General features: G+C 39.1%; 1 protein-coding gene across 1 annotated transcript; it reads left to right on the forward strand.

Moving 5' to 3' along the window:
* Nucleotides 1–5,260: 5,260 nt before the first annotated feature.
* Nucleotides 5,261–16,729, forward strand: SPCS3 (signal peptidase complex subunit 3). The gene is made up of 5 exons (XM_039551357.1): nucleotides 5,261–5,498; nucleotides 7,304–7,377; nucleotides 9,227–9,303; nucleotides 10,710–10,825; nucleotides 11,279–16,729. The coding sequence occupies exons 1-5, from the start codon at nucleotides 5,356–5,358 to the stop codon at nucleotides 11,409–11,411; spliced, it is 543 nt and encodes a 180-aa protein (XP_039407291.1). The 5' UTR covers nucleotides 5,261–5,355; the 3' UTR covers nucleotides 11,412–16,729.
* Nucleotides 16,730–25,785: the final 9,056 nt, after the last annotated feature.

The following is a 25,785-nucleotide window of genomic DNA, read 5'->3' on the forward strand; positions in this document are numbered from 1 at the left end:
ATCTAATCACTGACAGCAAAGTTCCACCCAGCAGGGAAGCAGGTATGATCAATGTGCTTACAAGTAAATTCAATCTGAGTTCTGCTAGAAACATAGTAAGTTTATTTACAGTATTTGTTGCAGTCCTCTTTGGATAACTAACATAACTCAACTATTAAGAGCATTACAGAAGATTCCAAAATAAGTCATGTGTGCACTTAGAGACATTACTAAACCCAGAAACGTGTCAGACAGCAGGCACACACAGCCTGCTGACAGACACACTCTAGCAAATCTTGCCCCCAGAAGTTTAAAAAGTTACCACCTCCAGCTGCCCATTCCATTCCTCAGCTAAAGGTTCCTGCCCCTCTCTCTCCCTTCCTGGAAATCAACAGGAAGGAATGTGTATTGATACACTCCTCAGTTCAAAATCCGGCAGTTTAAACTGTTGGTAAGTTAAAACTAACCTGTTGGATTTTACACAGAAAAAACCACTCACACCCACTCCTTAGAACCCATGAAGTGGGTTGAAATGAAATGACATGACCGGAAAAAGAAACATGACATGACCCCCCGGAACATGAAATGAAATGACCCCCCGGAAAAAGTCGTAGCAAGCGAACAGGGGAGAGCAATGTCAACATGCACATAATCGCTGCCTCTTCGTAAGGATACATCTTTGATGGCCTTATGTACTGATACAGCTGTATCAGCAAAACTCAGGAAGAGTCTCCTCATTTTGTACCTCTTTCCCTTTGTACAGTTCCTTTCTTGCATCCAAGAGATTTCTTTCATTGCCAACCTCGTCTGCAGAACACGGATTCCCTCTCTGGCAACTAACGCAACCTCTTCCGTAGGATTGTGGTACCACGGGAGCCATGCTTTTGGTATTTCAACTACCTTGACAAACTAACTTTGCTATTTCTCTAGTAAGCAGTGCAACCACCTTATTAATCTAAATTCATGTAACTAAACCTGGTATTTTTGCACTTTTTATGGTTAATCTTTTCCTTAATGAACTGCAAAAATGTCACAGGTTCTCATTAAATAGATGCCTCTAAATAAAAACAATACCTGAGCTGTTAATCTTTTGTCATCAATTTGAATTATTTTTAAAATTGTTAATTTTATTCTACATTATAGGCTGTCTTTAAATTTTTCTTTAACCATTTAATTTTTTTCTTCAAAAAATAGTTTTTCTTCCTAAAAACAGTGAAATCATCTGTTTACTTTTATTCCCCCTTTCTTCAAACTTTGTCAGGTTTTCTTCTTGACCAAGTAAAAGTGGTTTAATTTTTCTCCTTTCTGTGTAAAGCATATTTTGGTGCCTAAGCATGTTGTTAATAAAAGGAAATTACAGAGTCAATAGTAGGGATGAGAGTTAAAAGTTTATTCTGCAAGCTTATGTCACTATATGCTGACTCCCATGGCTAGTGCTCATAACAGAAAGGTTTTTTCCATCCACTAAAATTGGTATTGGCTAAATGATATCACCATGACAGAACTGGTAAAACATCTTTTTCTTCAAGCTGAGGCATGACAAGTCTCTGCTTGGTGCTTTTACAAGAGACATAAAAATACCTTGTGATGAAGACTTGCAACTGGCTGAGTGAATGAGATAAAACCCCGGTGAGGTGGATCAGTAGCACCCAGGTTTCTTGCCCAGAATGCAAAGCACAATGAAGTGAGAAAGGTTAAGCTGAATCAGTAACGTATGAATGACTTTACCTAACATGGCTTTATAGGCCATGGAACGGACAAACCTCACAGAAGCCAAAAATTATCTGTGTTAGGCTCCAAAATATATTGACTTTGGAGCCAAGAATATTTGTTTCTCTCTGTGATGCAGCTTTTATTTTGCCATATATTATGCCACCAAATGAGACAGTGTTGTAAAATATCAACTTCATTCTAAAATGAGAAATTTAAAATTCCCCAAGAGTTTCTTGCTGAAGGACTTACGATAATACTACGAAGGCAAGTGAAAATTTCTTCTTGCTTATCTTCTTATTCTGCAGACTGTGGAGATCCAAAGCTGAAAAATGGAGGTGAGAAGAACATTAGAATCCAAGCCCCTCCAATGCAGTCCAAAAAGCCTCTTCTCTTAGTCACAACCTTTCAACACCAGCTGTAAAAACAAGCCATCCAGGAGAGGTGCTAACTGAAAGGGGGCTGTTGCAAGAGACAGCTGATCATGGCCACATTTATTTTAATCTTCGTCTTCCTTCCCAGAGCTGCCTAAGAGGCTGTGTGTTGCCACTGTCTCTTAAAGAATTAACATTTCAACAATTAATAAAAGACAAATTCAAGACAGTATTTAGACATTTATGGTAAAAAAAAAATCAGGAAGTATATACATGTCCTTAGATCAAAAAAAACATTATCTGTACAGTTCTCGTCTAACTATCCAGTTACCAAAGATGCCACAGGCACCTAAACTTTCACTTGTAAAATTAGTCAGAAACTTAAGCCCCAAGAAGGCCAAAGGTGCTGGGCTGAAGTTAACACCTCCCTTTCACTTGAAATTCACAAACCATACCTCCCAAACTGTCAGCCACCCCAAAGCTTCCATCTGTGTGTACCATGTTAGAACCAATATGACTTCAGTGGGAAAACAAAGAACTCATAGCAATCTCTGTTGATAGTCAGTGTCAACACTTGTTATTTTGTTTACAGAGGATGAAAGGAATCACTCCATAACCGGAACATCAGAGTCAACCAAAGAAAGCAAGCTACTCTCTCTCAAGACTACTAATCATCAGCTGCTGACAAGGATCAATCCTGTTGAAGTGCCGGCACTATAAAAAAAGAACACATGTTTAATAGATCAAAGAGTGCACAAAAACTCAATTTCAAAGTCAGATAATTTTAGGGTAAGGACTGGAGAAGGACAGCAAATTCTGCATTTCAGACCTGCTGCCAATCCTACCTCTGCAATTTGTTCAATGAGTTTGTAATGAAAAATATGGCATTTCTTGAAGTAATAGCCAGCGTGAACACTGACATGCCTTGTGCTCTGCTGGTCTGGGCTTAAGGACACTGCTTGGGCATAATGAATACCATTCCACTGCATCTTGGAAATGGTCTCTCACACTCTTCTGCCTCCCCAAGATCCTACGAATTTGTTCCCATAATTATAGTATTTGCTCAATTCACAGTAACACACCTTATTTAGCTGACAGCGACTTTTCACATTAATATTATGTCACTATTCTTCACAAAATATGAGATTTTATATCCTTCAAAGAACAATCTAGAACCTGCGAGCAAATAGCTACTGTGAATAATTATCCCCCCTGCTTTCACAACTGCCTTGTTTCAAATTTTTTTCCCATTTTGATTTTGCAAGATTTCAGTCATTAAAAAGCGATAGGTTTCTTTATTCTAAAACAGTAATAGATCAATCCTTGAATAAACTACACCATCTGTCTTCCCCTGCATACTGTGCTTTTAAGTGACATTTATTTAAAGTTTCTACTAAAATAAATCCAAACCTCCACAAGCAATAGCCATATTTATGCATTGCCTTTAAAAACAGATGAATACCTTTTGATTTTGGTCTTTTGTGGGTATTTAACTACTGCTTTGGAAATTTCACTACTGTATTCCTGTAAGTTCTGCCCAAGAGCCTTTTTTTTATTAAACAGTTGTTTAATATGAAAAACTCTAAATAGCAGCTACATGAACTAAAAGCAAGAACAAAGGCAATTAAGCCTTTTGCTTGTAGATACGAGAAAAAAACAGCCAACATTTTATAACTTCCAAAATTATTAGGTTCCCCAGTTTGCAGTAAAAGCTTCCTTAATGCTTCTAAGTCTCCAAATATTTTGGGGAACAGTACCTACTTTTCAGTAAGAGTAATCTAAGGTTTCAGTAACAACAAGTTCCAGACCATAAGTCATCACTATAATTAATATTTTGAATAGCATAAAATAATAACAAGCCAACAAAAACCTTTATACAAGAAACTCCCTGTGCTGCTGAAACTCTTGCGAAATATCAGAAAGGTCAAGAATTACAAAATGCAAACCAGAAAAGAGTCTACCCTCTTCGGACCTGAGACTGATTTCAACGGGGCAAATGCAAACACACAGAAACCAACTGCATAGTGGAAACAAGGTCCCCAAAGAAAGGAATGTCTCCATAGGTACCTTCATCCTACAGGCTAAACAGACATGTACTACAGGTACTCAGTCTGAGAGGAAACAAAAAGCCTCAGTATGATCTTCTTCCTTTTCCATTTCCTACCTTTATCTGCAAAGATTTTTCTTTCCTGATTCATAGACCTTACTCTTGGCTACAGGGAGGAAAAGCAACAGCACCATCATTACAGAGCATACGTATTTCAGAACGGCCTGACAGCCCCCACCTTGCTCTCCCTATCCCTTCAGTCACCATGACTCCTTCCAGCCTTTCAGAGCTCCTGTCCCTACTCCCAGTATTTGCAGCACTGGAACCTTCGGGCCGGGAAATCACATATAACTGAATCACTGCTGACACCTGTTGGCAGCCCCGAGAAACCCGCGTTACTCCGGCCTGGTACAGTTAACACGGAGGAATAGAAGGGGTGGGAACACCAAAAAAATCGACCCCAAGCCATTATAAAGCTCTCACCCCTTGGTTCTCACGTTCTCACATGCTGCAGGTCCGGGAAGCAGGAACGGCATCAAATAGGAGCCCCGGGAGGAGTTAGGAACCACCTCACTACATAAACTGATCTTTGCTGGTACCAATTTGAATTGAAATTTCAACCAAATTGGTGGAATAAGGGTGAAAGGCTGCCTCACCCTGCAAACGGTGTGAGATCACCACGCCATCTGGCAAAGAAAATGGATTCCAGGAACAAGCCCAGCTACTAAAGGAGATTTCTAGGCAAGAAGACTGACATACTGAGCATGTATGTAACAAACTGGAAATGAATAGGAACATCCTATACGAAACAAGGCAGGGAATGGCAAATCACAGTACCACTGAAAGCAAGATACAGATATGAAGTGGAAATACAAGCCTTCGCCTAGCACTTATTTATGTTTTACTATACAAATGCAAAAACCCAGCAGAGCGACAACTGGCCTGCAGGAAGGAGTGCCCTGGCAGCGCACCCACCCCGCTGCCGCCGCCATGTCGCGCCCGACCCCGGTGCCGGCCCCGCCCATCGCCGGCCGGAAGCGGGCAGGGGGCGTGGCGGGGGCGTGGCGGGGGCGTGGCGGGCGCGTGGCGGGGGCGTGGCCTCCCCGTCCCGCCCAGCCGGGCCGAAGCCACGCCCCCCCGGCGGTCGCGCGCGCGCCCCTTCCCCGCCGCCGCCCGCTTCCTGCCGCGTCCGCGCGCCCGCCCCGCCCGAGCAGCGGCCGCAGCCCGGCCGGGCCCAGCGGGGAGATGAACACGGTGCTGTCCCGGGCCAACTCGCTCTTCGCCTTCTCGCTGAGCGTGATGGCGGCGCTCACCTTCGGCTGCTTCATCACCACCGCCTTCAAGGAGCGCAGTGTGCCCGTCCGCATCGCCGTCTCCCGGGTCACGCTGTGAGTGCGGCGGGGAGAGGGAAGGGAGTGGCGGGGGAGGGCCGGGCCAGGCCGGGCGGCGGCTGCTGCCCGCTGGGGAGCGGAAGGGCTCGGGAGCCGAGAGGAAGGGCCGGGGCGGGTGAGGGGACGCTGGCGCCCGGCAGGGGCGGGCGCTCCCCGGCTCCTCGCGCGGCCGCTCGGGCTCGGCCTCCTGCGCTCCCGGCCGGGCCAATGGGGGAGCCCCACGACGGCGCGGCCGGGCGGGAGCCGGGGCGGCGCGCTCAGGGGCCGGGCCGGCCGCTCGCACCCGGCACCTCCCGCGGGGGCGAGCCAGCTGCTGCCGGCCGGCAGCTTTGGGAGGCAGGGACCTACAGGAACATGGGGTTTATCCTATCCGGTCGTAGTACTTTTTTCTTTTAAGAAGTAGTTCGGTTGGGTGCCTCCATTGATAACCTAGCATCCTTTCTTTTCTGTGGCAGCAGAGTGATTGGGATGGCTTCCCCTTTGCGAAATGCGCCAGGTGTAGGACGTAATACACGTCAGAACGTGTTGTGTACAAATAAAATGTATTGATGCAAACTTGTGGTGGGGGACCGTTTTTTCCCAGTTTTGGAGTTGGTTTGGGGTGGGGTTTTTTTCTCTGAATTGGAACATAGTTACAGAAAACTTCCATTAAGTTAAGTATGCGTGATGTGGAGGACGGTAGTTTCACAAGCCTTTGAGCAGCTGTTACAGCCACCTAAGAGTAGAGGTCTCTGCTCCCGTTTTTGCCACGTGGTTCTTTACCAGAACTCCACAGGGGAATCTGGCTCATAGGACACTTGACTGAGCTCGGTTCATGTTTTATTGTTTGGTTGGTTTTGACCCAGATTAGTGAGCTAAAGCAGCCCATTTCTGAAAGTATTTAGTGCCAGGCTGGATGGAGCTCTGCGCAACTTGGTCAAGTGATAGGTGTCCCCGTCCATGGTCAGGCAGGTTGGAACTTAATGATCTTTAAGATCGCTTCCAACCCAGGCCATTCTGTGATTTGGTGATGATTCTGTGGAGCTTTGGAACCATCCCAAAATAAGTGGCACCAGTGGATGCCTAATAGCAGGACTTGAAAGGAAAGATGAATGCAAATAAAGGGACTGCCATCACCTTTCAGACTGGTTTAATGCCACAGGAAAAGAAGCCCCATATTTATGCTACACTGAGGATTGCAAGAGCATAACATTGGCATAAAAGCATATTTTTGAGTGTTATGGTGAGCTCAGCATATATGAGGCAGCATACTAATGCCTAATTTGGGTTAAATGTGTACTGCCGGTCTGTTCTGTGATGCACAGATCTGGTATTACTGGGAGATGTTACACCTAAGATGCTTCTCTTGAATGTCTCAGAAGTTCTGGAGACCCCAAGCTTAAGGCCTGCTACTCCACCAGACTGACAGTGGTTAAGAGGTGTTGATAAGGTTTACCACTTAAAAAGATACTGCTTTTTGCAAAGGGATGGAGATTCATACCAAGGCTTAAATTGGTAAGATTTGGCAGTGTTTTTCTTAACTTCTGTCTCCAAAAGTGCTTTCTTCACTTGTAAACTTTATTTTTTTTATTTGAGATTACTAAACTTGGTTTTAATGAAATGATGTTTTAATTGGCTAATTTCCCAACTGGACTAAATATGCCTATGAAGTTGATAATTCATAAAAGATTTGTTCCATGCAGAGTCAAGCAGATACAGAAAACAGATGAGGGAAATATCTAATAAGAATCATAATTCATGTAGTGTGTAAGAGACAAATAATGAGAAAGGATAATCTTGCATTGTGTTTTGTTTTGTCTTAGAAAAAATGTAGAAGATTTCACTGGACCCAGAGAACGAAGTGACCTGGGATTCGTCACATTTGACATTACTGCAGATATCCTTAATGGAAAAAATGGTTTGCAAACTTTTAGGAATAAGAACACTTTAATGTCTATTTTTGTTACCTTGTAATCTTCAGATATTCAGGACTTGGAGAAACTAGCAATTTGTCTTAAAATAAAAATTTAAAGCAGCTAAAAATAGTATTTTGCATAGCTGTGGCAGTGGAATAGAATTTAAACCAGCTGTTTGGTCTCTAGTAGGTGACAAGTTCTCTCTTTTTAATGCCTGTTTTTAAAATCAGGCTCTGTTGTGAAGTGCACTGTATCTAATGATGGGGAATGCAGTTTAACATCTAGACATTATTACTTTAAAGTGAAGTTTGTGTCAGTGGTTTGAGGAGTGAATTGATGGTAGGTTTTATATAGTGTACTGTTTTGAATGTCATACCCAGTCTAGAAACTACACCTTTCAAACTCATTTTGTTGTGAGGATGTCAAGGTTCTGACTGTGTAACAGGTGCACAGAAGTACCTGTCTTCTTCTAAAAATAAAAAGACATTGTAATGCCTTACTTGTTTAGGTGTTAAACACTGTAATCTTTAGTATTGAATAGTATGAAATTCATTGGGAAGCATATGATTTACTAAAAAATTTATCACGTTGTTTTTTGGCCTCTTTCTCAATTGCTGTTCCAGTTTTGCAGTTTTTCTTTTGTATTTCCTTGCTTCCCTGCTAGTCTGGATTTAGGTTCTCAGAAGACGTCTTCTGCAGAAGTCAGTACCAAAGAATAGGCGGTGCACGTTCAGGTGTTTACACTAAACCTTGTTTTGCAGCTGGACTGAGGATCCTGGGATTTTTCCCTGTCTGCTGGTTTTTGTCACTGTTAGGCAAGACACTATTTACCCCTGTGTTTTGGTTTCACTGCTTTGAGGGACACTATGTTGTGTGAGCAGACCACACAAAATACAACTTTTGATACAAATGCTGGATAAACAGGCTAATCAGATTTTTGCAGGTCTGCCTGCACAGGAATAAGAGGATTTTTTTTTTTATCAACTGGAAGCAGGAGAGGTAAACTCCTAAGTCTTAAGTTTTACCTCTGAAATGCTTATACATAATAAAATCAGAGAGTGAAGTTCTAAAGCAGATGCATAGACTTGTACACATGGTGTATAGAGGAAAGCAGAGCAAGGCAGGACAGGACCTCTAAAAGAAATGTTCTTGTACAAGGATTAGTCTGCAATATGTGGGTGTAAAGATTCCCTGTTTTAATGGCTTCTGCTAGTAACAATCTTTTTTTTTTTTTTTTTGTAAAGAGTCTGACTAAATCTCTCATGCCTGGCATAAATAAAGCTTGCCATATTTAGAGCTGTAAAATACAACTGTGTGGTAGGGTTTTTTGTTCAAAACTGGTAAAGAAATACAAGTACATGTACTGTCCTAACGACCAGAATTTGGATTCCCTACACTCCTCCAATTTTGTATTTATATATTGTTTAACATTATTGTATTTTGATCCACAGTTGGATGCGAGGGTTCTCTGATAGTATAAAAAATTGCCTTGAGGATATTTATGGAAGAATTCTGTCGTGCCTGTTATGTCTAAGGTTTTATAATAGGTTGTCTAGCAAAGGATTCTGGTTACTAGCTTGCAGTGTCAAATATAGAACTCTTAAATCATTGGAGGAGAAATAGCTGCTAGATTTCATAAACAGTAAAAAGAAAAACCCACCTGAAAACCTGTCATTCAATATGATTAAGATATGTGTTCGAACTGCTGGAAGTGAGATGAGATATGTTGAAAGGTAAGAACTCACTGTAATGGTTATAGACTACTTAGATCTAATAAAAATAAAACAAGGTTATGTAAGTACAATATGGTATTTTTCTTAACTTGCATACATCTGCAGAGTATATTTGACTGGAATGTTAAACAATTGTTTCTATATTTGTCTGCAGAATATTCAACGAAAAACAATGTAAGTATGAAAAAGAAGTTTGAAGCGATTAGCCATTTTAGTACTGCAGCTATTTTTAAACATTATGTAGTTCTGAGGAGAGTTAAGGCCACCACCATTTCCTACTAGCCTGGGCTGTTTGTAACTGTCCTTCATGATTATTTTCTTGACAGTTTAACTGTAGGTTGGGAAGTTCACTGTCATGAAACCTATCTTGAAATATGCCCAGTAGAATGGGAGAAAAAGAACATATGCCTTGTGTTGCAGTATACTTGCAATAGTATACTGTGAGTTTTTTCATCTTTTTTGTTCATTTTACCTTTTTTTTCTAACTTTCTACAGTTGACTGCTGTAAGAAACAAGAGAGAGTGGGTTCTCAGCTGGCCTGGTGTGGTGTGTCTTTTATTCATAGATCACAGAAGTGGTTGTCCTACCAGTTACTCTAGCCCCATAATTAATTTACATTACCTTGTCATACTTCTCAAAATAATTGGCTTTGCTCCTTTAAATTGGCTGTTACTGATACTTCCCTTTGGATAGCTGAACACCCTTTTTACTGATCTGATAGAAGCTATGTGGAACAGCCTTTAAAAAAAATATTTTAATGAAGCACCATGCTGCCATGGTACCACTGAATTCTAGTTAAAGCTGCTGTGGTCACATTGCAAAGATAGAGTGAAAGCTTGGGGGTTTTCTTAACTTTCTGTACAAAACTATCCTTTTTTTGTTTTCTTGGTTTTTGTTGTATTAAACAAGATGCTGGATATTGTGTTTTTGCTAGAATAGTTTTTAGGGTTTCTGAGATTTTTATTGTATTATTTCGTATTTTAGATTTTTTTTTCCACATAAATCACTATTTCTCACAAATACTGAGAAGTATTTTTCGAAGTTGTTCTATAAAGTACGAAACAAGACTGTTCAGCATCTACGTAAAAGAACAGTATAAAGTTTTGGTGACACGAGATCTTGGGATCTTACTTTTTCAATTGTTGATAATTTTTTTGGGATTATGCTTTCAATTCAAGTAGAGATTTTCACTAAAGTTGGAAAAATGTTAAATACATAAGCAGAGTCATGATAGCTCAATTTAGGTCCTTTGTTTGAAACAAAGTCTAAATACTGCTTTAAAAGTGACTTACCTTTGGAACTCAGAAAGAAACCCCACTATGCTTTGTAAGTCTTCTAAAGCATATGACTTTTTTTTAAATGGCTTTTGTGTTTTAAGATGTCCCTTGTTGTTTCCATTTATTCTGTGTGACACTTCACTGTGTAGTAGTACTACATTACCCCACTGTGCAGCATTATTTTGTTAAATTAGTTATGGATTGCAAGCATGTACTTCAGGGCTTTTAGATGAATAGTGCAGTGGAAGTCCAGTGTTTGAATGTGATCTCGTACTGTACCTTTAATTACAATTGTGGTTTTAGGCCCTAAATCAGGTGGTCCTTTGGGACAAGATCATGTTGAGAGGAGATAACCCAAGGCTGTCCTTAAAAGACATGAAGTCAAAGTACTTTTTCTTTGATGATGGAAATGGTCTCAAGTAAGTAAATACCTGTTTCATTACTGTTATTCATGGTATCTTGATTTACTTGCATACTTTGAATTTAATAGGTATGTTCATTGGTGTGGTAAGGTACCTATATTCTATCTGATACTCTGTTATCTCTGTTGCATCTTTGTAGTTTGATTGTTAGAAGATGGCCTTGGGATACAAGATATCCTATCTATTCTGTACACTAGAAGATGCGCTGCTGTTTTGAGTGACAGGCTTCTGGGTTTCTGCCTTCAGTCTGTAGAATTGGTTCTGTGACACACTCAACTCCAAAGGAGTTAAGTAAAAAAAAAAAAGTAGGCAGTAACTACATAAAATTAAAAAGTTTATTGTTTCTGGACCAGGAAAGCAATCTGTATCCTAATGTATTTAATACTAGTAACTGTTAATTAAATTGGTTGACTTGAGTATTTCTGCTGATAGTCTTTGTTGCTTTTGCAGGGGAAACAGGAATATCACCTTGACTCTCTCCTGGAATGTTGTACCAAATGCTGGCATTCTACCTCTTGTAACAGGATCAGGACATGTGTCTGTACCTTTCCCAGATACCTATGAAACAACAAAAAGTTATTAAATTATAGTACTGAATCATAAGCAAAATATTTTTATACTTGTATATTGTGGATACATTTTATTGCAGTTTCTTCTTGCATCCCATGCAACTTTTCACTGAAAGGAACTTAATTTCCTCAGGCTAGTAGCATAGGAAAAGGAAATGAAAATTCAGGGTGTTTTTTTTTTTTTTAAATAAAACATTGAAGCTGAAACTTAAGGGAAAGGCAAATTGCAGAGTAATGGTTTTGAGGGGGGAAAACTGAGGATTTTTTTTTTCCTGGCCATCTGAGTATAGATCTCCTTTTCTTTTAAATAAATATTTTTAAACCAGAAGATGGTCTTCCTGTGTTTGGGCTTTTTAAGTATTGTGATAGTTGTTTAATGTGTATAGAATATGTGTAGAACTCAAATACACCTTCTGGACTTGGTTTCTGGGAGTGCCTGAAAGAAATGGCTGTTCCATTTTAGGGCATTTTTTTAGATCCATGTGCAGTATGTTACAGTAGGGTAAGCTTAGTACTTTCCAGGACTGCCAGCTGCTACTTGGAAAACTGATAGTTCATTATCTGTCAGTCAGCCTCAGATCTTGTTTTGAGTGCCACTGATGTAGCCCACACCTGCTTTTGTATTACAAATCATTTTAATAACTGCTTACAATGCAGCAAACTGGAAGAATAGAAAGAAATCTATTCAGTATGAGTCTTAAGATTTTAAGCATAAGACAAGGCTAAGTCAGTAAGAAAAGTAAAAGCTTAAGGTAAAGAAAGGCTTTCTGAAAAGGAATCTCTAGATTTTTATTGGGATCTGTTCATCATAAAGAATGAACGTGCTTGTTCCAGAAGGGGCTGAGACAACTAATATGAGGGGGAGCCTTCCATAGCCAGGAATGGGATAGATGTTGCCCTAAACACTCTGGGTAAACCTTTCCAAAGCAGAGGATTTCCCCACGGTAAGATAGAGTAATTGAGGCAGATTTACCAACTTGACTGTCAATGAGTCTACCTTCAAGTCTTGTTGAGTTACATCAACCAGGAAAGGTAGCAAGCAGCATGTAGCAGCTTCAGTCAACACCTCTGCCAAACAAGTGACCTCTCTGTGGCTGCATACTCCCCTGTGTGTGCTCCTTCCCTCAGCTGCAGCTGTCAGTGCTGTCGGGGTTGGGAGGACAGAATGAGCAGGGTCTCAGGATGGCCTCTTGGCAATAATGAGGGGTTATAGTGGTCAGCTGGTGCCTTTGGGTCATCGTATATCCAGGGGAAGAGCATGCACTGCTATCGCCTTCCTGGCACAGTCCTTAAGGTACATGTGTATCTTCAAACAAAGCATGACAAGGGAATTTATTGCCAGACAGGGAATGTTCTGAATGTACTGGGGACTTGGAAAAAGAGGAAACTAAAACTCAGGTTTTAATACTGTAAATCAGAAAAAAGTAATAGGAAAAATGATGAGAACTGCAGTGTGAAAAACCTTGCAAAATAAGAGATATAAAGGATTGGAGCAGAGTGTCCCCCTTTGTTTTGAGTTCACCTAAGAGCTGATGGATTTTGAGGGAACTAACTTGCTTTTAAAAAGGGACCTTTAATATTTGTGTATTATTTCTAAGTGACTATTTAGTACGTTCTTTGTGTTGGTGTATTAATCAAAAATGTCTTGAAAAAAATTCCCAAAAAGTGCATTGTCTTTACAAACAAAATTTTGTTTTAAGTGTGAAAACTAAAAAAAAAATTTTCACATTAATATTTTAGGACAATTTGTCATTTGTATTCATTTGTATCATATTTGCATGAATTTCAGTTCTCTGAACTTGTGCTGTTCTCCACAGAGTAGCATAATCAGCAGACAGAAACACATACTGTTTTTGCTGTGCTTAGATATCAAATGTATGTATGGCTCTAAAAACTGTTACAGAGAACTTAAAACTGTCATACAGAGGGAAAACAAAATATTTTTAGAGATAATTGGGCAAAATTGTGGATTTGTTTTGGTAATTGCCAAATAAGTGGATGGTTTATTCATAAATTATATTCTTGAATTGTTTACTGAAGCATTTCTTGTGGCTTGGCATTCAACCACTTCCCTGCATTCCTTTGGCAGTACTCTTCCAATGAATATAGTGCCTGCCTATTAAAGAGAAGCTTTAACTACAAAGACAAGGATCCACTGTCAAAAACCATCAGGGAGAAAGCTACTTTCTTTCCTCCAAAATAGTATATTCCTCCCAGCCGACTGTAGCAGAATTTCAAGACACTGAAACTGTAGCTTTCATGTCATGTTTGATGCTTTACTGGCCTTTCCCTGTGAAGAGAAATTATGCTTGAGGTAAGCATTTTACAGGGATACAGAAGAAACCATCATGGAGTTCAAGTTCTTGGACAGAAGAACTTGTTTTTATCCTGAGGAAAAGACCAGCATAGATAATAGCTTGGGTTTTGCTCCTGAGCCACTGAGACAGGGTGTTGGTTTAGGGTTTAAGGAGGCAAATTCCTCAATTGATCTCTGAAAAAAAGTAAAAAGCCTTTCAAAAAGTAAAATGGCTACTGTATTTTATTGTGACAATTCTCAAACCATTTATAAAAATAATGCTTTTATGGAGACTAATGGCATTTACTTCCTCTTGTCTTGCACATCTCATGGAGTACTAGTATTGCTGGTAGCTGATTGTTCTCTTAGCTGTATTGCTAACTAAATGCTGGTTTATGTAGTGGTGTGTACAAACGAGGTATTCCCTGGCAAGTGATTTACTTAATGGGAAGAGGCTGAACTGAAAACACTTAAAAGACATTTCAGATAGTAATTTTTAAGTGAGGTTCTGGAGACAGGAGTTCTTGTGTAAGGACTGAAAAATGGAAATTGTGAAAGTAACCGTATTTCTATTACTATGGTTTCTATTTGCCATGAAAATCATACAGCACTACAACTGACAGCTCTGTGTAGGAAAGGCAAAATAGCTTTGAAAAATCTGTATTTAGAACTCCGCTCCCCTGAGCATGCAGTCTTATTTATGGGTTAATGCTACAGATATTGAAAATAGACATTGAGAAAATAAATGACTTCTATTAGTTGTTTATTGCTTACTAGCAAGATTTAAATAGAGTTCCTGCATAATTTTTGGATTCCAACTGTTAAAAATGTTCTGAAAATTGCTTCAGGATGATGGATTTTGCAGAACAGTTCTGCAAAATGGAAGTTATTAAGGCTGAAAATTCAGATACTGGAGAAGCCATCTTACTCCAAATTTGTGTCAGAAAATACATGCAAAATAACTTTGTCAGACTTTAGGAAAAGGTTTTCTGGTTGGTTTGGCTGCTTTATTTTGGAATTTTTTTTTTCCATTAAAACAGTTAAAAACTTTTAAAATCATTTTAAACTGTTCATTCAAACAAACAAGCCAACAGGCTTGTTTAGCCTGTTACATTGTTTAGCCTGAAAAGTCCCATTCTACACCTATTGGTAAATGCTCACACTGCAGTAGTTAGGCATATTTTTATTAAGCAAAAAAATGCAAAGCTTAGCTTGAACAAGCCAAATGGTTCCTGGATCTTTTTCTGGTGCTCTCCACCACTTCCCTTCGACCATTTTTTCAAACTGGCACCTTATTGAAGATGATGGGCTGAAGATCTAGTAGTGAGGATTCAGTAATAAGCATGGTCATAGAATAGTTGGGGTTGGAAAGGGCCTTTAGAGGCCATCTAGTCCAACCCCTCTACAATGAGCAGGGGCACCTCCAACCAGATCAGGCTGCTCAGAGCCTCATCCATCCTGACCTTGAATGTTCCCAGGAATGGGGCATCTAACACCTCTGGGCAACATGTTCAGTGTTTTACCACCCTCATTGTAAAAAACTTCTTCCTTATATCCAATAACGATTCACCCTTCTTCAGTTTAAAACCATTATCCCTTGTCCTATCTCAACAAGCTGTGCTAAAATGTTAATGCCCATTTTTCTTTAGGGCCCCTTCAGGTGCTGGAAGACCTCAATTAGGTCTCTCTGGAGCCTTCTCTTCTCCAGGCTGAGCAGCCCAATTCTCTCAGCCATCCCTCTAATCATTTGCATGGCCAAAATTCTCCTCTCCATCTCTCTCCACCCTCTCCCCCTTCTCTTTCCCCACTCTCCCTGTCAGTACCCCTCCCCCTGTTTACTCCAAGCTTCAACACAACTGTTTTTTTCCAATATTAATGGTCTAATAATGAAATTCTAAATCCTCTGTGAATAAACTATTTAGAAAATAAAGTGGAAAAAAAACCCCTCAGGGCTAATCATGGACAACAAAGTCACCTGGAATTTTCCTCTGCTTCCCAGCTGTATTCCCTTGTGCTCCTTAATAGTGCCCATGTAAAATCTGAAGAAATATCTGGCACTCTTTAAAATGATAAAACTGGTAGAAATTGATTAGAGAGAACACACATATTTCCAGCACTAGAGGACCATGACAGTGAGCAAGGATTTCTGTAATTTGAAGACATGGTTGTATTATACCACTAACTTTATTAACAGCAGCCATCATGTGTTTTGCAGTTGCAATGCAATGATTTCCACATGCTTTACAAGAAAAATACACATTTAGTTCCAGAAAGATCCTGGCATTCTTAAACCATACTGGGAGTGCTTTTGCAAGCAACAATCTTCAAAATAGTACCCTGAGATAACTAGAATTGCCTGTGTGGCATGTGATAAACCCACCACAGGTTCCTCCAGCTGGCTGCACAGGTGGTTGGTAGCCAGAAGGGATAATTGAGAACCCTTAACTGAGGAGTCCTTTGGGAGAACTAGGTTTTGGATCCACATGAGCAGTGAACTTTGCCTAGTTGTCACCTCTCTGTATTGTTCAGTGTCTCTCCTAAAAAGGAGTATCTCCTTAGGACTTGTTTTTTCAAGGTTAATAAAACTTTTTTTGACTTAAGAGGGTATAGGAAGAGTCTTTGGTTAGGTGACTATCATTTTTCCTTGTCCCCCACTTTAGTAAGTTATTAATCAGGAATTTGTAAAGCACATGCTGGCATCCTCAGCATGGACAGTAGGCCACTCCTCAAAGTGAGATAACTCTGTAGGAACCCACCGATACTCATCAAAGCCACTGGGTGTCTCAGATTCTAAGGTGAGTCTGGGTTTGGGGTTTTTTTTCTGGATACTTGGCATAATAGTAATGTCATGAGTTCACTAGTCATTTATCTTTTTTTAATGCTCTCTGGATCCCAGGATGAGAGTTTTCCCACTAATGTGAAATTCTTAATTTTAGTATTAAAGAAAAAAAATAACGGGGAACTTCTGTTTGTACTTTACATAACAAACTGTTATCCTTTCAGGGAGAACCAATAAATATGTATGCTGTATGTGTCTATCTGTTGTATCTGTTGTTCAGTGTAATCCTTCAAGAACTGGTCAGCACCAGGGAACTTCAGCAATTTTTATTTCAGTGCTGCTTATATTTCAGAGGAACTAGCATCAAACACTGAGGTTTATCTGGACACTTCTATAGGGTGCAACACCAGTTTAACACTTTCCCCTGAGGAGCTATACAAGGTGTAAATGACTTGTTTTCCTGGATCCAAAGTGATGTTTTTCTGATGGCTCTGATTTTAATTCATTTTTGTCTTTTTTTGGCTCTCTCTTTTTTTTTGTATTTCTTGTTTACCTTCTGTCAAAGAGAATTGCAGATGTTTTGCATTCAGGAAACTGATGTACATTTGCCATTAAATTAATGGTAATTCTTTAATGCTCTCTTTTTGGTGGTATAGTAACAAAGTGTAGTTTTTATGTTGCTCAACACCAGAAATGCATGTTATGATATAGGGATTTAAGAGAAACTCTACCAGTTTTTAATTATACTTGATTGTTTTTGTTGGCAGAGAGGAAAAATGAAAAACCAAAAATGAATGAAGGCAATAGCTTTTACTTTACAGAAGAAAATCATGTCAAACAAAATTTTTTGTTTGGAGTGAAGGATCAGTTTCTGTATCTGAAGAAGTTTTGCTCTTTGATATCCAAACAGACTTTGAGCAAAGGTCTGTTGTTAACTTTGGAAGTTTTTTCCCCTTCTAAATTTCATCCAAAAAAGCGTGGGTTTTTTTACCACCTCCATATTAAAGAATTCATACAATATTTCGGTTTCCCATTTTTCTGGGTATATTCTTTCCTTCCTATTTTCTACTTGTGCTCCAGCAAGATTATTTTAGTTCTGATATGCTGGCCCTTTCATGCACAAAGTTTCTGATTTGTGTTTTAGTGAGACATCGTGTTACAAAGGTACATCATAAAAATCGCAGGTGCTTGGATATTATAAAATTGAGTCTTAATTATTCATACTAAAAATTCCTCAGATTTTAGAAAAAGAGGTGTGCAACACACGAGAGGGTGAAAAACTGAAAGCCTTCATTTGATCAATTCTGGGGCGGTGCCCTCTGCTGCTTTTTCTAGAGAAATATCCTTTAAAAAAAACCCATGTTTTGTAGCCTTTGTCGCAGGCTGGACTTTTATAAGTCTGTATTTTAATGGGCATTCCTGTTGTTTCAACCAGGAATTATATTTTTTGGTAGCATGACTGAAATATTACAGAACGGTGTAAAAATAGCTTTTTGAAAAATGCTCAATCTAAACAAAATGGCAGTGCAATAGCACTAAAATTACTCCTGCTAATTTAGCATAGTAAAAATAATGTGAACAAAAACCAGGTTGGGGAAAAATTGGTTTTTTGAGGACTAGATTTTATCATTCCTGCAGGGAAATTTTTGTAGGAAATTCTAAGAACCTATCTTGAGTCTAACAAATAAAAGCAATATTGATGCAGTTCAATTTTGAAACCTCATTATGTCATGATTGTAATAATTTTAATCTTTTATTTGAATAAATTGCATATTCGAAAGAATCTTCCTTAGCCAAAGAAAAAAAACCCACCAAGATAGTTTAATTCAATCTTATGCAGTTTGTGTATTTACCAGCAGATGTCAGGCATTCACTTTACAAAACAGTGGCACTTGAGAAGTGTCCATTTTTACACTAGGATGTATAAGATATTTGGATTTTAAATTTAGGTATATAATGCAGCTTTTTACCCATTAGACTTGAGATATTTTAATTTAAAGGACTTTTCAGAGTGTTTAGCTTTAGACAGTGGTGGGCTTAATGTGACAGTCTTTTTTTTTTTTAATGTTTGACATATTTATGAATGCCATATATTATATGATTAAAAAAATGAGTCAATTGTGTACAGGTGTACACAAGCGACATCCTTGCATTTGTCTTCTCTAGACAGTAAGTGTCTGGTGGCATTTGAGAGAGTGCTGCTTGGTTTATCCCTGGGACTTCGCCCATCATCTGTTGCAAATGAAAAAATCTTTACAGTTAAAATCCGTGACAGACTCAGGACTCAGGGATGTTATTCTTGGCTCCTCTATGAATCTTTCATGGGCCAAACATGAAGCTGCAGATGACAAAACTACCATGCGGAGTTTTAAAATATATAGGTAGTGATGGTTGGTTGTTTCACAAGCACTTTGAAACCTAATTCATTGAAAATATAAACCAAATTTTCCAACTTTGAATAGTATGGGTAGGGATTGCTGTAAGGAATGACAAGACTGGGCGACATCATCTTCTTTCTGAAGCTACACTGTTGTAGTGAATATATTTAAGGCAATTTTCAGTGCATTTATTACCTGCCTGTTACACGTTTCCTGTAGGAAACAAAAATATTTTTTGTGACTATTTGGGCAGTGGAGCAGGAATAGCTGTCCTTTGAAGTGGGGTGGTATTTCTATCCAGATAACCGCAGTGACCCTGTTCTTTAAGGTAAATGTCTGTGTTCTGAGCATCTACCCCTGCTAAGTGGGAACAGCTGCTTCCCAAGGAGACAAGATACAAGTCAGTTGCTAGTGCTGCAGCAACGGGAGTCTCAAAGCAGCCATGGTTAAAAACAACAGAAAGCATGAGCATGAAATGAGAATTGCTGCCTCTGCAGTTCCCACTGTGTTAGAAACAACCAGCCATTTTTATCATCTCCCTACAAACTTTAGCCACTACAAATAAAAAAGACCAAAATAACTGCTGTAAGAAAATATTCTGTATATATGAGAAAGAAAGAAGGAGTACTACATGTATCTGGGGTTTTCCCTCATGCACAAGCATGGGGAAAGTATTTTTTATCAAAAACAAAATGGAAAGACAAAGATGATATCTGTTATAAATAGGAATCAGTAGTGTTTGTAAACCACTTTGAAAGTTACCCAGGTTGAAAGTGCCCAGATAAGATATGAAGGAGGATGACTTAAGAGACTTAGAAGAAAATCTCACACACTTCTTCCACCTTTAAAGCCCTGACTCAGGAGTTGGTGACAAGCACCTTTGAAGAGCTTACTGATCCAACAGTTTTCTGTGAATGAATAGCATGTAACTGCTCCTTCATTCAGGCAGAGAGTATCAATTACTGTCTGCTCATCACTGGACTTAGCAGCCTGGGCTGGTCAGCATTACTTTCTTGCCAGTGGTTGGGTTTCCATTCCTCTCACTTGGACCTCATTCACTCAGTTTTGAACTGCAAGAAATGCAACGAAATGGCCGCCTTCAGTGTCTATGTCCAAAGCCTAAAAACAACACAGGGCATCCAAACCTGCTGACGCAGGCACAGAGTAACTTCTGGAGAGTATCAGTATTTCAAAGATCGTTTGGTATAATACACTAACAGGCAGGTAAAGTTAACCCTGACAACCAATTCTTTGTGTAAACTGTGCTAGGCTCTCTGGAAGTGTCTTCTTCCATATCTTTAGCTATAAACCTGTTATGAGAGTGGCCAGGGGCAGTGCGTTGCAATCTCCCCAGGGCTGGGGTGCACACCACAGGGTTTGTAAAGCTGAAGGGAAGGACCCTGCCAAGGTTGTTGTCAGTTTGGGGTTTGACTGTGTTTCTCTAGAGCGTTTATTGCTTTAGCAAGATGGTGCTGGAGCATCTTGTGCTTGTTCCAAGAGATTTGCAGTGAGGTGAGGCTGTGACACCCTGGTTCATCTGACCTTCTGGGATGAACTTCTGCTTGAGAGAAGGCTGTGACCCAACAGTGCGTGTATGTCTCTGATCTTCAGCACAAGTCCATTAATGTTTGGCTTAAGTCGGGCTTAATTTGGGCTCTCAGCTCTTATGCACCAGGAGGAGGCTCAATTTTAAATGTAAAAATGCGTATGATTATTCAGACCACTAACAGCAAGGTCTGAAACCATGCAAACAGTCCTTCCACTTCCTCCTAATATAAAGGTCTTTTCCATTAGCAATATTAAAAGGTACCAACCAGACTGCTGAAGGGCTAATCATGAAAAAATCATGCAAATCATGCAAACACAGTGAGAAATATTCTAAAATCAATAAAATAATAAAATTTCCTATTAAACCACATTAATGATTTGAATAATCTTTTATTAACACTAAGCTAATACACTGAGTGAAATTTCGTTAGGGAAAAACGATTGAGAACAGTTTATCAGCAGAAAACACCCTTACAGTGTGTCATTAGATGGCAGTGTTACACACGGCACGGGGGGACTTCTGTTAAACTGTACAAGCAAGTTTTTAACATCGAGAGAAAGCAGGCTTTTGAGGCAGTTTTCATGGCTAAAAGTGCAGCAAACAAGAAGCTAGATAATACTATCACTAGGCTGTTTCCTAAAAACCCATATATTTATAATCTTGAAAGGAGAGAAATTATAATATTTGTGGTTAACTGTGTTTGAAGGCCTCAGTAGTTATGGTGAAACAGAAATTGCACCAGGTATCCGTTCAGTCAGAGTTTGTGCCATAGTGCTCCTTCATGAAAAGGCAACTGGAAAGTTCTTGGCATCTGCTGTCGTCCTTGGTAGCTGAGTATCGCTAAGTCTAGGCTATGACTTGTTAAAGCTTGCACATCTTTAGTGAAACGAGACTGTTCCTCTTATTTTCATGGGTTTTTTTCTGTTTGTTTCGTGGGGGTTTGTTTGGTTTTTAACTTTCAGTCATAATATTAAGAGAGAGCAAATAACTGGGGGAACTTGTTGCAGGAAAGCAGCACTTGGCAGAACCCGATGTGACAGCACCCCACTCTTGTCATTCTCAGAAATTCCTCTGGCATCAAAGGGAGTTCCAAGGGTATAACACACAGAGGGCCCACAACACAAAGTTTGTGTGCAATGACATAGAGGGGAAATGAAGTCTCCTTCAGTTATCCCAGCGTGCCTGGCTATTGCACAACAGATGAGGTCGAGTGACCTCCTAGTGTATGAACAGACCGGTGCCAATTAATCTTGAAAGGAGGTAAGATTTCATGGTATGGAAGGACTTTCTATTTTTTTCCCTTGTGCTGAAATACAGAGATGCTATGGGGAAATGAAGCTTTGATGATGCATTGCCTTTACACAAATGGCATATTATTTTAAGATTAAAATCACATCCCCCCTCCTTTTTACTGTAATGGATCATAAAACAAAGTTGCACAAGATGGATGCATTTTATTTGCTTTTAAGGAGTTGCATGGCTCCAAAGTTGAAATAAGTTCATATTAAATGAGGAAACAAATGGCTTCATTTCTACCCACAACTCTAAAAGTCAGCAGCTAGAATGAAATGTTAACTTTTTGTAGTCAGGACATTTAAAAATCTATCACAATAGTTTTCTCAGTCTTTCTTACCAATGGGTATGTTTCCATTACTGTTGTTCATTCATGAGAACAAGGGAAGTGATGCAGGATGAGCTGGTGAGAAAATTTAAAGGAAACAATAGTAATGACTCACAACTGAAGTCTGTGCTTTAGCAATTCCCACCTTTCAAAGAAGGTCTGCTAAAGAAAACCCAAAGTAATGTTCTAGCCAAGTCAAAATTATATTGAAGAAACACCATGGCATGCAAAGTATTGTTTTCAGAGAGACAGCCCAATCTGCTTCCACTTTTGATCTGGACTTTTTTTGGTTTAAGGGCATGCTAAAAACTGCTTGCCCAATCCATTGTCTTCAAAGACTGCCCTTTCTTTGAAGACTTACAGGAGCTGAATTCTGCCAAGAGCTGACTTCTTTATCTGGCATTCTCCCTTCTTTGGAGCTGTCTTATTGAAGTGTTTAGCAGATTATGTTTAATACTTCAAAAGTCTTTAATAATAAAAAATACTACTAAGGTTTAATACTACAAAGTCTTAGGTCTTTCAAATGTTAAATTCAGTGTAACAATATATGAAAACTATCAATAAAACAACAACACACTAACAAAAAGAGGACTGTGGATAGCAATGTGATAAACTACAGAGGTCTGATGAATTTTATGGCTTAATTTTAATGCACTTTACATGTTTGCCATGAAGGAGTGATGTTTTCAAACTTCACTCCCTCCGAGTTCTTCAGTAAAAGTTTTATTCCTAGCAAGTGTGCACATGCCACTGGAGTTTCCTCAGTGCTCTTCTTTGTGACTGTACTTGGGATCAAATGAAGCCACATGCCATACATGCATGATTTTACCATGTGAGAAACAACAATACTGGTTCTGATGTGGTGCAAAGTTGTATCTTGGGGAAATTGAGTTCAGTACAGTAAGATTTTTGTCTGCTGCTGGTATGTGTCTCTGCATATGGCTTCTGTTACACGACTGCTGAAAAGAGTTATTTTCTTGTGACTGCTTGTAGCTGTCATGTTAAAGGAGTCTTGTTTATCTGGGAGCTGAAGTTAAAATTACAGAAGTTGTATTTTTAGTGCTGATTTGATGTGTATATGGCACAGAGAACACTAATAGGCTAAAGTTGTCTGTTAATCCACTAAACAGAAAGCATACATATGACTATATACAGTCATTTTCATGTTAATTTATCAGCGCTCCTTAACTGCATCTGGCAAACACTTTAAACTGTCATCTGGAAGAATTGTTTCTAAATGTATGTGTATTCTTTTTATTTTTACAGTAAAAAATATATTAAGCCCTTTTTTTGTGAGTATATTAATGTTACCAAGTTACCAGATATTTTAGTGGTTGTCCACTGAAAATCTTTTCAAGACCTTGGAATGTGTTAGGATGGGCAATATAATAAAAGCACAAACAAAAACCATGGACAGATGAAGTGAAATATGAAATGCAATGTATTTGACTTCACAGAGTAATTTTGCCTAAATTATATAGACATACCATAATAATATATGAAGTCCCTAAAATGAGATAATCTTTGAAAGAGTAGCTATATGGACAACTTCTGTGACATTTCAATTCTGCATATTAGTATGCTTTTGAGTTTTTTAGGTTTTGCTTTAATCATTCTGATATGGCTCTTTCTTTAAATTTTTTTTCCCTGCCCACCCCAATAGCTAGTTCCTATGTGCCAAACTCTCTGAGCAAACACCAAAACTCAATTCAGTAGATCATTGTTTTGAAAAGATGGTACAACAACCTCCAAAGAGGAACATTAATATCTTCCTATCTTTCCCTCTTTTTCATTTGAAATTCTCATTATGAGAGGGACACAAATGTGGAAAGTAAGTATGACTATAATTTTTCTTAATTCTGCATTCCACAAATGAAATAGGAATGGAAATAAGTTGAATTTTATTATTTTTCACAGGGAGGACGAAAGTTTGCTTTCCTTTTGTAAGTGAACTGCCCTCAAGTGTGACCTAGTGTTTATTTTTAAAGATGATGTACTTCCATTTCCATTCCTATGTGCCATATGTGATATTTTGTAGCTATCCTTATCAAACAGCTTTTTTTTGTCAAGCTTTTTTGTCTGGTCATATTTTACTGATAAATTATTTAAGTAATCAAATTATTTTTATCTTCTGCTTGACCATAACTTGCTGCTGAGAGTTGTTCTTTCTCAAAGATAAAGCTTCTCCTTTTCAAAAGCATCACTTATACCCTACCTTCTTTTGTGCTGCTCTTCCTTAACCTGTAGTACAAACCTTTCTGGTTTATCTCTACAGAAGCAGTACTATGTTTTCAGTTCTCCCACAGTAGTCCAGGGTGTAAACCCAGCCTGCTGCCACAGCAGCTTTCCTAGCAGCTCCTCTGTGCTCCTCACCATGCCTGTCTTTTCAGAAAGATTAATCTGTAGTTGATCTGAAGCCTTCGTTGAGCCTCTGATACATGTGGATGCAGTTAAGTAGCATGAAAGGTGGTCTACAGCAATGTACTTTTGTAGTGTAAATAATTTGGGATGGAACTTCATTATAGAACTAGGTGTTAAGCTGCTAATGAAGCTACTTATTGCCTGTATCAGGCAGTATTGGTAAGATGATTGTATTTCAAACCAGATGAATGATGCTGCCGTGGCCTAAAAACTGACCTCTGCAGCAACAATTCCTTTTGAGTCTTCCCTCTGCTCTACAATAGATTACTTCGTGCCAATGTGCTTGTCCTGCTGCTTCTTCTGGATCCAGCTCAGGGATCTCTATGCTATGTAATACTGTACAATATATATGTATCATTCAACAGAATGATAAACCTTGTGAGGTTTTTCTGTGAAACTGAGCTAAATATACAGCCACAAAAAGTAATAGGTTAATCTGTAATCTGAACCAAAAAGTAAAGTGGGAAACTCTTTAAAGGAAATATATAAACATGGAAACCAGTACTCTGTTTCTGGAACTACTGCTTTTCTCTGTGGTTTCAGACCAGCTATTTATTTACTGTCTTTATTTACTCATCTGTGAAAGAAGGCTGATAATTATTTACCTCAATGGAAGTTTTAATGGTTCATTAGTTTGTTTTCAAAGAGCTCTATGACAGCTGAGGCAGACCAGCATAGACACACACACACAAATTTCCAGTGACCAGGACCTAGCAGCTCAGTTGTTTTGATCTCTGCATAAACAGCTGTCTCCACTTCTTCAGCAGGAAGGCCAAGGGTGGCTTCAAGTTGTCCTATCTCTCTTCCCCATGCCTGCCTTAGATTTTTGTATTTATACACATTTCTGCTCTGTGGAACCTGTTCTAAGGTGTCCTTTATGAGAGTTCCTGGAAACCTAACTGAAAAAAACAGGTACATAGATTTATGATCATTATTAGACAGTGGTCCTGATCCAAATGACTTTCTAAATTGTCTAAAGGAGAGTTTAGGAAGCTTATGATTCAGGTTTTGTAGGAAAAACATGGAAGTCCAATCTGCTTGCAGAGAGGAGACAACTACCAGTGCTGGTAGAAAGAAGGAGAAATGGGGAGGTACAGTTAACAGAATGATAATACTGGAGTTGCTTTCTAGCAAAAGGGAACAGAAATCACAAAAAGAGCTAAATAAGGCCTGTTTTTCTGACAATGTACGTGAAAATATAAATTGTGTTGCATTAGCAAACTGGGCAGTGTTTGCCTGGTGCTTGGAAATGCAGTTTGTGCAGGTAGGACATATAAGTTCTATCTATGCATGTTTGACAGCAGCCCATTCCTTGTTTGTCAGAGATTACCAAAAAGCTTTGAG

The sequence above is a fragment of the Corvus cornix genome, chromosome 4, assembly GCF_000738735.6.
Source record: "Corvus cornix cornix isolate S_Up_H32 chromosome 4, ASM73873v5, whole genome shotgun sequence".
NCBI lineage: Eukaryota > Metazoa > Chordata > Aves > Passeriformes > Corvidae > Corvus > Corvus cornix.

Coding starts and splice junctions, on each gene's coding strand:
- SPCS3 (XM_039551357.1), top strand. CDS start 5,356: ATGAACACGGTGCTGTCCCGGGCCAACTCGCTCTTCGCCTTCTCGCTG. Junction 5,499..7,303: donor GCCGTCTCCCGGGTCACGCT/GTGAGTGCGGCG, acceptor GTTTTGTCTTAG/AAAAAATGTAGAAGATTTCA. Junction 9,304..10,709: donor AATATTCAACGAAAAACAAT/GTAAGTATGAAA, acceptor TTGTGGTTTTAG/GCCCTAAATCAGGTGGTCCT.